This window comes from Schistocerca nitens, chromosome 7 (genome assembly GCF_023898315.1).
Source record: "Schistocerca nitens isolate TAMUIC-IGC-003100 chromosome 7, iqSchNite1.1, whole genome shotgun sequence".
Classification (NCBI taxonomy): domain Eukaryota; kingdom Metazoa; phylum Arthropoda; class Insecta; order Orthoptera; family Acrididae; genus Schistocerca; species Schistocerca nitens.
The window spans coordinates 345,045,833-345,060,065 of NC_064620.1; the positions used below are offsets into that span (position 1 = coordinate 345,045,833).

The 14,233-nt window shown below is 38.4% G+C and overlaps 1 protein-coding gene across 4 annotated transcripts in view; it reads left to right on the forward strand.

The window, feature by feature from the left end:
- Window positions 1–14,233, forward strand: part of LOC126194957 (uncharacterized) — a 233,260-nt gene that overhangs the window by 186,627 nt on the left and 32,400 nt on the right. For all 4 annotated transcript variants that reach the window (XM_049933347.1, XM_049933349.1, XM_049933346.1 and 1 more), the window contains exon 15: window positions 8,469–8,614. In XM_049933347.1, the coding sequence (XP_049789304.1) occupies window positions 8,469–8,614 (146 nt within the window). The remainder of the gene's footprint in view (window positions 1–8,468; window positions 8,615–14,233) is intronic.

Below are 14,233 nucleotides of genomic sequence, written 5' to 3' on the forward strand. Positions count from 1 at the left end.
ATGTTTGTAATTGAATAAATGCATTTCTTTCACTTTGTGTATGAGTATGATAATACTAGGTTTTAAAAGAGGATTATTATGTGATGTGTTCATTGGTATATATAATGCCTTTGGGAACACCCTTACAGTGGACTGTTGCTTTGAAAACAGATTGTTTGTTGAATTAAATAGATTTTATTGCTTTATGGTCTGAGTATGATACCTTCAGATTCAATGACTGTTTAATAGTCAAATATGGAAAATGTCATTTTCTTGTTTTGGGAAAAAAAAAAAGTGTGGTACTGTATCATCAGTTCAAATGTAAGTCATACAAAGTACACTATTGCGTCATTTATTGTGAAACAACAATACATTTTTTTCTATTTGACTAAAATTTCACCCATGTACGAGGAATTGAAATGAAAGAAAGTTCAACATCAAATATTTGATTCTCTGTATCTCATTTCAGTATACTGCAATTAAGTCATTCCAGAGAACACATCTATAGCTGATGTAAAATTACAGTGTAGAATTATGGAACATATTCTCTTCTCTTGCATTATGACTTTATTGAAGGATTAAGATGTTGTCTACAAAAATAAACATAAATTCTATAAACAGAGATTTTGCTAAACATGGCTCGTTCATGAACTCCACAGCGCCATAGCCAAAAACATCCAGGATCATCGGAACAGTCTTACGAAAATGCAATTCATTCACTAAATAATTTGCTTACAAAACACGTTTAAGACTCTTGTTCATTGGTTTGGGACGCTTATCAGGTAGCATTAATAGAATAAATAGAGAAGATCAAATGCAGAGCAGCACATTTTGTCTCTTGATTGTTCAGTTAGCATTATTAGTGTTATGGAGTTAATCAACAGACTCTAGCATCTGGTGCTACAAGAGAGGCAGTGCATGTAAGGTGTGTTTTGGTATTGATATTCTGAGAGCTGTGCTCTAAGAAGGGTCGGGCAACGTATTACTTCCTCCCATGTAGTGATGTGGGCTAGGCAAATGCCCAGTGGGCAGGACATTTATAAATGGGCATTTGCTCAGAAACTTTCCCAAAGCAATTTTAAATGCCCAATATCTGTACATTATAAAAAATGTACTTTTTAAAGTTTTTGCTGTTAGAATGTGTAATATACCAATTAAAATAAAGGATAGGCTGAAACTCCCAACATTACATATATCATTCATTCACACACACACACACCACATTGAACAGCTGTCTAGTGGTAAGCTGGTATAAAAAAAGCATGTCATCACTTGGTAATCCATGCCAAATCTCTAAGTATTATTGAAGAATGATTATTGATAGCAAAATTATTACTGAATGTAGTAAACAGCAGGCATGTGTTACTTTGATAATAAAGTTATTCTTAAATGTTAAACTGTTTTCAGTGGGGGGGGGGGGGGGGGGGGGGGGGGGGAGAAAAATTATTTTTAAGATGTAGCAACATTCGAGACATACTATAGTTTTCTGTTCTGCTTCTTTATTTATGTACTTTCATATGACTACACTGCTGTGAAGATAAAATGATAACATGAACATAAAAAGGATGAATGAATGAAGTCCCATGCTTCTTTACCGAGCGTAGGGGAACAATGCGGGAGACCCGCACCGCCTTACTAGGCAAGGTCCTAATGGAGGTGGTTTGCCGTTGCCTTCCTCCGACCGTAATGGGGATGAATGATGATGATGAAGACGACGCAACAACACCCAGTCATCTCGAGGCAGGAAAAATCCCTGACCCCGCCGGGAATTGAACCCGAAACCCCGTGCTCGGGAAGCGAGAACGCTACCGCGAGACCACGAGGGGCGGACATAATAACAAAAAATCTATGACCATCTTGCTGGTAATCTTCTTGATCTGGCCGTACAAGGTAGTAACCTGAAGCCTATTGAGATGCTTGATGCTATAGGCTTTGTGTCATAGCAAGGAACACTGGACTAAATGTTATTTGGGTTAGAGAGATCTTGGCTGATTTTAGGGACAAACAAGGAATCTGGTCCAGCCAATTTGTGTGGCAAGGAGTGAGTTCTCACATGCAGCAAGATAAAAATAATTGTGTAAATCCTTTATTGTGGTGTCGATGTTCAAGAGGAACTTGTAATTGGCAGAAGTTGCTGTAAAAAATCTGGGGACACCAGTTACATATGCTTCTACAGAGCATTGCTTCATCACTTTAGTATGGATCCACAGTACACTAAGAAACACTCACATCAGAGAGAGCTGCAAAACTAACCTGCCTCTCCTGTAACTGTAGATTGATGACTGGAACAAGCAGGAACACAACATAAGCCTGTTGATTCCAATGAAAAACCCATACTGAACAGTCCAAGCAAAGACAAAATGAAAGGGAACCCAGCAGTCAATGAGGAATGGGATTCAGGAGAATCTGATTTTGTCAGAACTTCACGAGTTGTGAAGATCAAGAAACTGTTTGAAAATATTTTATATTTTCTGTAAGAAACTATTATTCTGCATTGTTGACAACTACAAGGTCTGTCTAAAAAGTATACAACTTTTGATTTTCCCACACAAAATAGAGACGATAGTGCAGCGCTACTGTACACAGTAAAAGAAAGAGACCTTTATGCACATGCATGAATTTTGTTCTCACCTTCCAGCACTTTTTTTCTTTCTTCTGCACTTCCCCAAGAATTGGTCTTAGTAAAGATGTAAAAACATGTTTACAGTCCACTGTATTTCCCCTAATAACTGTCGTCTAAGTGTCTACCAGCTTTTTCAACTTGGTTCCCAACTACTAAAGAAGCAATGTTGCAAACTCCTTTTCCAATACAAAATATCAGCTTAAAATTTTTTATAAGCACCAATTACCTGTTAATCTTTAAAATGCAAAAATAGCCAGGCGTTTATGAATTTTCCGCTACAGAATATCAGCTTGGATTTTTTTATATGCGCCACTTAATTAGCCCTTAAAATGCATAAATGCTGGGCATTTATGGATTTTGGACTTTTATCCAGGCATTTATCCTGGGCATTTGCCCCAGCTTATAAACCTCTTGGTATTTTACACCTCTGCTCCCACATATGTCTCACAAAATGCCCATGAAGAGGAATTAGAGCTCATATGGGGGTTTACTGACAGTTGTTTCTAGGCGCCATTCCTGAAGGGAATAGGGAAGGAGAGGAATGATAGTGGTACCAGAAGTTCCCTCTGCTACCCACTGTAAGGTGGCCTGCAGAGTATAAATAAAGATAATCTGACTATTGCCTACTTTGACAGCCATGTTTTATCTCACACCAGGTCTAAGTAGGTAAATTTATCACAAATTATATTTTATTTTATTTACTTCTGATGACAGAAATTCTTTAATCAGTTTTGCTAACTCTTTCTGTGCCACTTCTTAATCATTCTTTAAGACAGAAACTATTACTCAGCATTGTTGACAACTACGAGGTCTGTCTAAAAAGTATCCAACTTTTGATTTTCCCACACAAAATAGAGACGATAGTGCAGTGCCACTGTACACAGTAAAGGAAAGAGACCTTTATGCGCATGCATGAATTTTGTCCTCGCCTTCCAGCATGTCAGTTGCTGCCTATCGGTCGCTGAGTGAGGTGCTACACAACGTGTTCGTTGGAATGCCAATTCTCTCAAGATGACTGAACATGTTGAGCAAAGATACTGCATCAAATTTTGTCAAAAGCTTGGTGATTCTCAAAGTGAAACAATTCATAAGATTCAGCAGGTGTTTGGACAAGATGCAATGGGTGTAACAGTGATAAGTGTTTTGGCAGGCCCCAAACTGCTTGCAGTGCAGCTGTTGTACAAAATTTGGTGATGGCAGATCGTCATTTGACTGTGTGGGAGATTGCCCAAGGAGTTGGAGTGAGTAAAGATGCACATGCAATTTTGTGTGATGATTGAACATGCACTGAGTGGCTGCGAAATTTGTGCCCGAGTTGTTGTTACTGGAACAAAAAGACGTTGCACAGGCCCTTCTGGACACCACCAACACCCTGATAACTGGAGGTGAGTCATGGGTGTACGGGTATGACCCAGAAACAAAAAAAACAGTCATCGCAATGGAAGCATCCTGAGTCTCCAACGCTGAAGAAAGTGCGGCAGCTGCGAAGCAAAATCAAGGTGAGACTCACTGTCTTCTTTGATGTCCATCACAAATATGCACCAGAAGGACAAACTGTGACAAACGAGTACTATCAAGATGCTCTCCAGCGACTTCATGACACAGTTCAGTGCAAAAGACCAGACATGTGGACGGTGAAAAACTGGCAACTGCATCATGACAATGCCCCCGCACATTCATCCCACTTGATCCAAAATTTCTTGACCAAACATGGAATTACAGCTGTTTGCCAACCTCCCTACTCTCCAGACACGGCTCCTTGCGACTTCTAGTTGTTTCCAAAATTGAAGACGCCACTGAAAGGATCCTGTTTTGAGAGTAGAGAAGAGATAATGCCTTAACACGACAATGGAGCTGAACACCTTTCCAAAAGAAGGCTTCCAGAGGTGTTTCCAGCAGTGGAAGGTTCGGTGGGCTAAGTGTGTGGAAGCACAAGGGGCCTACTTTGAAGTGGATTAGGGTCCCAACCCCATCAGGCATTCAAAATATTATTTCTGGCCAACGGTCGTATACTTTGTAGACAGGCCTCATAGTCATTGAATCGTCCACTGCTTTTTGATACTTTCTCTTAACCAACCTATAATTCACCAAAGTCTGAAGACAATCGTAGTATACAGCCTGGATGATCATAAATTTGGTCACACATGAGGAATGCCTGCTGTTGCGAACACAGGTCATTGTCTCCCTTCTGGTCAGTAGGTATGGATGGCACAGGTCAGTCCTCAGGTGACCACATCGGGGCATTTCTGTGGGCTGCTTGTCACTATTATACTTATAAACAATCATTAACAGCTCATTTTAATGAGTTTTGCAACCATTTCTGCAGCTGAACTTAAATTAGTTCTTCTCTTAAACCAAACATCCCCTCTTACTCCTGTTCATCTCACAGGTTATACATTCTCAAAGATCAGTTGTGTTCCTCATAATGGGGACGGTATAGGAGCATATGTTCTCTCTGACCTGCAGTAATAAGTGCATTGGATCTAATGATGTAATAGGAGCAGGGTTCTTGTTTCTCAAAATAAATATATCTGTTCAGAATTTTTTCTCTGGCTTATCAATAAAGCACGAAAAATAGTTGTGGTTCCATCCTCCCATTCGTCTTGGACCTCACAAGTGTCTCAGTATGAGTATGTAAAAATTATGAGAGACATAATATAAAGTTCCAGTTAAATCTCTCTCTGCAGAAGATTTAAGGAAACTGTTCCACTCTTAGTTATAACAATGTTATGTAAGGAAAATCCAGGATGGGATGCAACAATATTATGAAAAGGTAAGCTGCTACTCACCTCATAGTGGAGGTGCTGAATCGCAGGTAAGCACAACAAAAAGACTGTCACAAATAAAGCTTTTGGTCAATAAAGTCTTTGTCAAAAACACACACACACACACACACACACACACACACACACACACACACACACACACAGGACTGCAATCTCAGGCACCTGAGGTCACACTGCAAGCAACAGCACCAGTGAATGATGGGAGTGGCGACTGTATGTGGGTAAGGAGGAGGCTGGTAGGTCGGGGGGGGGGGGCATAGTAGGGTAGGGGTGGCGGCCAGTGAAGTGTTGCAGGTTAGGCCGGTATTACACTATCAAATTTCTTTGTCAAAGATGTGATCAAATATTCCGTCAAATATATTTGACAAAAATCTTTGACGTGGCGCTAGAAGTGGTATTACACTGTCATCATATTTTTCGTCAAAGTTCAAGATGGCTGACAACAACAACTTGTTATTAACCGCAGCAGTTGCATGTACCACAATTGCACTGTGTGCACATGCGGAAGAGAAGTGGGGGGGAAAAAAAAAGGAAACACATCTGGGTGAAACCGTGGGTTTCACGATGACACGATAAAAGCATTCAACAAAACTTGTTACGTGGGCTTATAGTGGAGGACATCAAGTCATACATCAATTACTTAAGAATGGATCAGCACAAATTTCTGTATGTGCTCAGTGAAGTGTATCCTGATATCACAAAGCACAATATTCACTTAAGAACTGCTACATCTGCAGAAGACAGTCTCACTGCAACACTCAGATTACTTGCTACAGGAGAGGGTTGGGTTAGGATAGGATAGGTTAGGTTAGGTTAGGTTAGGTCTCCAATCTTCTTAATCTATTTTTGTATTCAGGGTGCCTCACGTTGTAAAGTGCCTCATCAGCTTCATACATCTCTATTAATTTTGTAGTTGTCGGCACTCACCAATTGTATTTACCGACAATGTTTATAAAAACACTACAGACGACAGAACGCTGCAGCAATGCTAGTGCTCCATGTGGTAACATATCACATTGCAGTGAACAGAAGACAAGTGACTTCTTTGATCAAATCTACAGCAAGGCCCTAGATATGATCAAATATTGGACGACATTTAACAAAGTTCCCTATTACACCATCAAATATCTTTGACAAAGAAATTTGATAGTGTAATACCGGCCTTAGACAGAGGGCAGGGGAGGGAGGGGATATCGGAAAACGAGAGAACTAAAAAGACTGGGTGTGATGGTGGAATGAGGGCTTTGTATTGCTGGAATGAGAAAAGGGAAGGGACTGGATGAGTGAGGACAATGACTAACGAAGGTTGGTTACGGGAACGTAGGATATATTGCAGGGAAACTTTCCCTGCAATATAAACTTTCCCTGCAATAGATCCTACATTCCCGTAATCCTCCAGGACTCGACCTTCGTTAGTCATTGACCTCACCCATCCCGGCCCCTTCCTTGTTCCCATTCCAGCTCCCCCTCCTCGCGTCCCAACTGCTCTCCATCTAACCTGCAGCACTTCACTGACAACCACCCATACCCTACTATCCCTCCCCATCCTTACCCCACCCAGTCCCCACTCCCATCAAGCAACTTGTGCTGCAGCTGGGAGTGTGGCCTCTGTTGCCTGAGACTGCAGTCGTGTATGTAAGTTGCATGTTTATGAATTCAGTGCGCACACGTCAGAAAGACATGAATGCCACACTAATCCCTTGCCTACGTGTCAGGGTATATATACCAGCGCCAAAGTCGCACTATAGTGCATTTATAGAGGAACAGTGCCCTCAAATGGAAACTTTTTGATCACACCATATATTTCTGGATCCAAGCCATCACATGCCACACAAAAACACCCTAGTAGACATAAAAGAAATAAAGAAGAGAGTTAAAGTAATTTTGCTCTGGTTCTTTCTGCTCATGATGTGAAATTCTTAATGTGCTCCATGCAGATGCCAAAGAAAAATCTCACCTAATCACAAAAACTTAGAACAGATCAACCATGATGCTCTACAAAAGGACTGTTTGATATCCCATGGCAAGGTATAAGCTATGGGCTGACATTAGATGCTAAAGTACAGAAAGGCACTTTGTGTTAAGTCCGAGGGAACTTCTTCTCAGTGAATAACTATGGAGCTGTGTCAGGTAGGAAACAAGAGAGACTCTGCACATAGCAGAATCAAGAAAAATCCAACGTACGAACTTTATAAAGTATGCACTAAATTGTGAAAGTGAAGCGGAGGTGTGCAACATGTAAACCACAAATGAGTGGTCTGTTGTAGATAGTGAGCCCAGGCCTGAAGCACTGAAAAAAACTAGGCAGCTTTAGCATAGGAAAGGCAATTTCTGATGTTATTTGAGCCTCTACAGATGAACCTGACAACTTTTTTTTCAACTGCACTAATCTCTCAAGTTGCAATAAATTATCAGCCTTAAGGCAACATCTTAACTACAGACATCATTTTAGCATGTAAATAGAAACAAAGCTGTGTGATCATATGTTGATCAGCATATTACCGACAGTTTCAAAGCCTTGAAATACATTGTGTGTGAACAGTTGACATTTTCCTTGGAAGTTATATTATTTGTTATTAACATAAATCAAGCTTCCGAAAACACCATAGCTCAGAAATTTCATTAATCAAAGTGACTGATGACATCAGACATGCCATGGAGTGGCTCACGGTGATCATTTTAACACTGTGACATAATTTTCACACATTCTGTTTTCTTCATCAGTTTCTTAAATTTTGGGGTCCTCACTGACTCTCATAACATATTAAATACATGTTCCTTTCCTAAACACTCCAAATCTTTCTCCATCTCCTCCTCCATTAGAGAGAGAGAGAGAGAGGTGGGGGGGGGGGGAATTTTCTTGTAAAATAATCTTCACTTTGGACACGTGATCATTTGAAGTCTCATGGTGGCAATTTCATTGTTTGTTAAATATATAACTAATCAATTTTACTAAATTTCTTACTGAGAAATTTAAGATAATGGGAATCACGAGAATCATAAGCTAGTAACAGTGTTAGTGTCTACGGTTATGTCTTGTAAGTATTTTGATTTTTTTTTATTTTCTCATTTCGTTGCAGATTCATCTTTCATGAGAGCATGAGCATGAAGCTTGAGAACAAAGTAACATTTCCACTGTCTGGCCTCACAGTGACATCACCATATGTGCTACACCATGGTGTGACGCTTCCATACAATCTCTATGCCTGTGTCTGTCACTTTGGAGGTAAGTAAAGACATTTTAGAACAGTATCACTTTCATATAATAAGTGTACTTCAATTATTTGAACAAGAAAGTTTTAGAGGTATGGTCTAGAAACAGTGCCTCATTAAATTCTAATTTTTTTTGCTGTAATGCTGTTGCATATTGTGATAGATGTAAGCATTATCCAAGAGCAAAATAATTTAGGAAAACTATGTTAATTAAATTCAGCGAAAGAAAAAAAATCTGATAAAATATAATGTACATATAAAGCAGTCTTTTGCATAGTAAAAGACTTATCTGCAAAGCTGTCCATCATATTTGTCATAAATAACAACAAAACGTGTAACACATGACATTGTTTCAGCAGATTCAGAACAATTTTCTAATTTATCCTCCCTTTCCAAGCCCATCCGGCCAACCAGGTTCAGGTTTTGTGTTTTTCTTAAATGTAATGCCTGTTGCAAATGTCAGCAGAATGATTTATTTGAACATAATGTGTCCACTTTTTCTGTCATATATCTTGTACATTTCCGGCTTTTATTACATCTCTAATGACCTATCACCCAGGAGACATCATAAATCCTAATCTTCCATCATAAATCCTAATCTTCCTTTCTAGTTATTCGTTGCTTTCTAAGTAAGTCTTTGCATGTCTTTATTTAACAGTAGAGTGTGTGGAACAAATTGATGTCTCACCATTACGTAGCATTAACTTTTTTTTTCCCATGGTGACAAGAAAAACTAATGAAGTGTTTATGATATATGACCAGCCTCCTCCTCTGAATATTAAAAGAAAATGAGGAAGGGGAAATGGACAACAAATATAAAATGTGTGTTATGGAAAATACTCTTTATAAACACAAAGCAAGAATCATATTTGTGGTATCAAGATAGACTGTTTGATTTATTACTCTTATTTTAAAAAGAACTGTACATTAAAACCCCCCTTTTACACTTTTCAATGGACTTGAGAAAGTGGCATAAACTGCGGGAAAATGTAAAATGTGGGAAATGACTTTTTTTAAGTTTTCCTGCTTATGTATGGGGGCCCCCTTTCCATTTTCGTAGTTTTTTTAATCATATGTGTAGATAATAGGCAACAAAATACTCATGAGAGAATAATTAGTATTTAATAAAGGTTATCTGATTTTAGTGCTATGTTTAGCAGGTGACATGACATTCACCAACACATTAACACAACAAAGTGCATTAAAAGTAACGCAAACTACACGGCCGCCATGTTGATCTATTGCAAAGCTAAAGTGATGCAGTGTATACTGCATTAAAGATCTCTAAACTGCACCATTTTTAGTGTAACTTTTCTGCAAAACTGATATCAGCAGATGTATACAGTACCGGCCACTTATCTTGCTGCTTTTGATTTTTTTATATATAGGTGCATGAAATATTGTAAAGTGCGTTAAATATGGCACTACACTACAGATCAGTCTGTCACTGAAGCTTTTGTTTCACACTCACTGGCTTAGTCAGCTCCCAGCCAAGCTGACACTTTCAGATCAACATAGACATCATGGTTACCATAGAGATCTTTCTGTATCCACAGTCAAGATTACAAGGGAGGAAACCATACACCACTTAAGTATTTTAAGCACACATTTAAGAAACGTTACTACTTTTTAGCATAAATATCCAAAATTGTGGGTTGTTTTAATTTTGTCTGATGAATTTTTTCAATGTGGTTTTAAAGTTCATAAACACAATGGAAAACTCTGTCATAACATCTGCAGCTGAAATATATTTTTTAATTGTTTCCACTGCTGCATTAACAATTGCAAATGAGGTAACCTCATTGTCCTCATCAAAATCACTGTCACTGTCTCTTTCACTTCCTGCATTTTTTTGTGTGTGAAAGTCGATCACCTCATCAACAGAAACACTCTCCACAGTGACAACATCAGTGTCAATGTGTAAGAAATCATGAACTGAACTGGATGCTGCAGCTGCAGCTTTTTCCATGATGAAGCAAGCAGTTTCTCACCGTTGTCACTAACACTCACGTCTGGTGTGTCAGATCCATTTCTGTCATCGGCTTCGATGAATCCCGCTTTTTGGAAGCAGTTGGAGATGGTGGCTGCCTTAACTTCTGTCCCTGCCTTCGCAATATAACGCAAAGCATCTAAAATTGGTGCTTTAAGGGAGGCTGGGTCTTCCCCAACTTCCATCAAAGTTAATGCCTTCTGCACAATTGCCTTCCTATAGTGTGTTTTGAAGGCGTGGATTATGCCCAAATCCAAAGGCTGTAATTTGCTTGTCCAGTTTGGTGGCAGAAACTCTAATTGCACGTTATAGGGCACTGTAGTTTGTTGGTAGTGTTTTTTATGTTTTTAGAACACCGTGGTTTTTAGTGCCAATCACAAATGGTTTAATTTTTTTGGAACCATCCACGTTTGTGCCTAACGTTACTGTGAGGTGAACTTTACTGTGTTTACCTCTATAGCAGTTTTTGCCTTTAAAATCAAGTGTTTTATTTGGCAATATGCTGAAAAAGAGATGTTTTGTCAACATTGAAAATATCCTTCAGTTTATGTTGTTTCAAAAGTTCTTGTAACCTGCCACTTTGCCATTCTGTAACAAATTTTATGTCCACACTGCTTTCTTCACCACATACAGCTTTATACACTACATTGTACCGCTTCTTGAATCATATCTATACACCCATTAGATGCTGTAAACTCCTCAATCCCAAGTACATTGGCGACTATCAGTGCCTTTTCATGTAACATCACACCGTTTATTGGAATATTCAATGCATGTGCTGCCTGAAACCAGTTCTTCATAATTTCTTCCAGTTCTCTATATTTTGAATAGCTGGCATACTTCATATTTTTTTGGAATTTGGCCCACTGTTGCTTACACTTTCCAAAATAGAGTCCTTGTATTCCTAAACTCTGTGCTAACGCAGCATGTGTCCCACAGTGAGCTTCAACTCTTTCCAGAACTTTACCTTTCTTCCATAGAAAGGGTTTTCCTGTCTCTCTTGGCAGTAGTTTTCCTGTCTCTCTTGGCAGTACCGGCATTTCCCATCTCAAACTGCGCCAGAAAACAACAACGTGAAAGAAACAACTGACCACAGACTTCGATCACTTCACACAAGGCTACGAACATACTATGAAATACACACAAACACAAACTCTTCGCATGACAGCTGTTGAGAGTAGCTGTGTCGACTGAAATAGACTCATTTCAGTTATAGAAACAGGCTTGTCAGTGATGCCAACATTGTCAACCTTAGATAGGAAACAACACTGTACAATGCATATACGAACCATAAATTAAACTAGCAAGTTACAAATACTGGGAAATGGGTATCCTCTGTATGTGATCATTACCACAGGATGAAATTAATGCCGAAACAGTGTGGATACAATAAAGTAAGAGTACTACTAATTGTAGCACACAGTACTGACATATGAAGTTGGTATCGACTCAAAACAAATGAATGTTCCTCAGAAGTTGCTTCTATTGAAACAGTTACTCCCATCAGCCACCACACCAGGTTGTGGTTGGCAGCGGCAGGATATGAATCTGGTGTCAAGAAAGTTAACCATGTAACGTATGCAAACACTACTTTAAGGCAAACACAGTGTCTGCATCATTTTATGTCAATTTCGCCAGTTTTTTTCCTCCACAAACATTGTTTTATGAAACATAAATCGCGGGAAAATTATTGATATGTTAACGTAAAAACAGGTGCAAATTAATGTTGTGAACATAGGAAATTTGAAGAGAGCGATAAAAAAATGTTAATCGCAGGAAAATGTTAATTCCAGGAACCTAAAAGCGGGATTATACTGTACTTCATTACAAAACTATTCCAGTATCTTGAGGTGCAGTCACAGATGTACACTTGCACTCTTAATTGAATTAATTCAGTGCAAATTTCCATTATCTTCATTTAAATGTTATTATAAGAAGGATAATTTTTGTTAAACAGCATAACACTTTCATTCAAAACTCTCAGATTTTATTGTAACTATCATGTAGTTAGTTTATTGATAAAATAAAACACTTTGGTCACATAAAAACGTATGAAGCACTCATTTTTTCTAATACAGCATTTGTTTGTGAAGGGAGGAGGATGTAACTACTGTTCTTAGAAACCATGAAGTTGTGATGGTATCTTTGTTCACCCTTTCTTATTGTTCCCATTGTTTAAACTGCTAGCCGCACTAGGTTTATCTTTGTCGTGGTCCCAGTTCTGCTAAAGGCTTTTGGTAAATTTTGGCTACTAATTTATGCCCAGGTCCTGCTGTATCTTCGTATGGTTTCACACATTATCGATTATTTTTCCATATGCAATTTTGATAAATAGCAACAGAAGATGATTGCAAAAAGGAATCATCATATTATTGATGTTAGATTGATATGGCTGTATAAGAAATAGTGTTGCTAATTCACATCTATCTATTTACCCAACAAATTCAGCCTTATACTTAATGATGAAGAAGCCATCACTATTGTTGGTTTTTTTGGCAAAGCGAAAAGTACTTGGTCTGGCAGTGGAAGACAGTGTACTAAAACCAAAATATATTCATCCATAGTTTTTACAATGAGTATGTGTCTGTCCTGAACTACAAAATATCTATCTGTGATTGCATTAACCTCTTTGTAGGACTCTGACTGTCTTTAGGTGAGTGAAAGGTGGATGGAAGTCATTCAAAATTTGATGAATGGGATGGATAGTCCACTTGTGAAGGATGTATAGTCCACCAATTTTGCCACTGCAAAAGCATATTCATGGGCAGATGTATTGTCCTGATAATAGTTTTATTGCATTTTGCAATCCAGGCTGCTTTTCATGTATATTTTGATTCAGTTGGTCAAGAATCATTGCATGTTATATCCCATTTTTTTACCTTTAAATGTGATATGCTGCAGCAGCTTATAAATTCCCTGTATCGGTAAGCATTTGTGCGTGTGAGGTGACCTTGCTGCATCACAATTGATAAGAGAACAAATACAACCTATTGTGAGATGAGACAACACACAATTAAGCAAGTCTGAATTCAACAAAGAGTTTTATGGGTGCTTGTTTTTGAGTACATGCCAGTGCAGCAGCAGTTGTTAATGTGGAGTCTTCAGGTGTACTGAATTTTACAGTCGCATGTGAGAAGAAAATTGATCAGTAATTCACAAATAAGAAATATCATCAAAGCAGTCATACGAGTTGAAGTTTCATTCGAATCCCTTGGCATGATTTTGTCACTATAATTCAGTAATATCCTTCAACAATGGATGTAATAAATTAACAGAGGCATGTCAATCTGCTGTGCTTAATTAAATACATCCTACCACTCATTAAATAAATCGGAAAATGAAACAATCCCTCATCAACAGGGATAGGAGTAATTATCAACAAAGTGAGCAATGAGAAGGAACCTAAAAGTGATATATATTGAACCATTGTGTCACATAGTTTGCATCAGGTAATCAAACATTCAGTTTTGGTGTAAATGTTGCATGTTGTGTTACATGTATACTGATGATCCACAATACTGCATTTACCCACTTTTAAGAAAAGATTTTTTCCAAAATTTGCATTTGAAAAATACTGGGTCATCTTATATTCGTAAATTAAACTACTATTGCTTGAGGTAAACATTTTTACATTGTTTAATA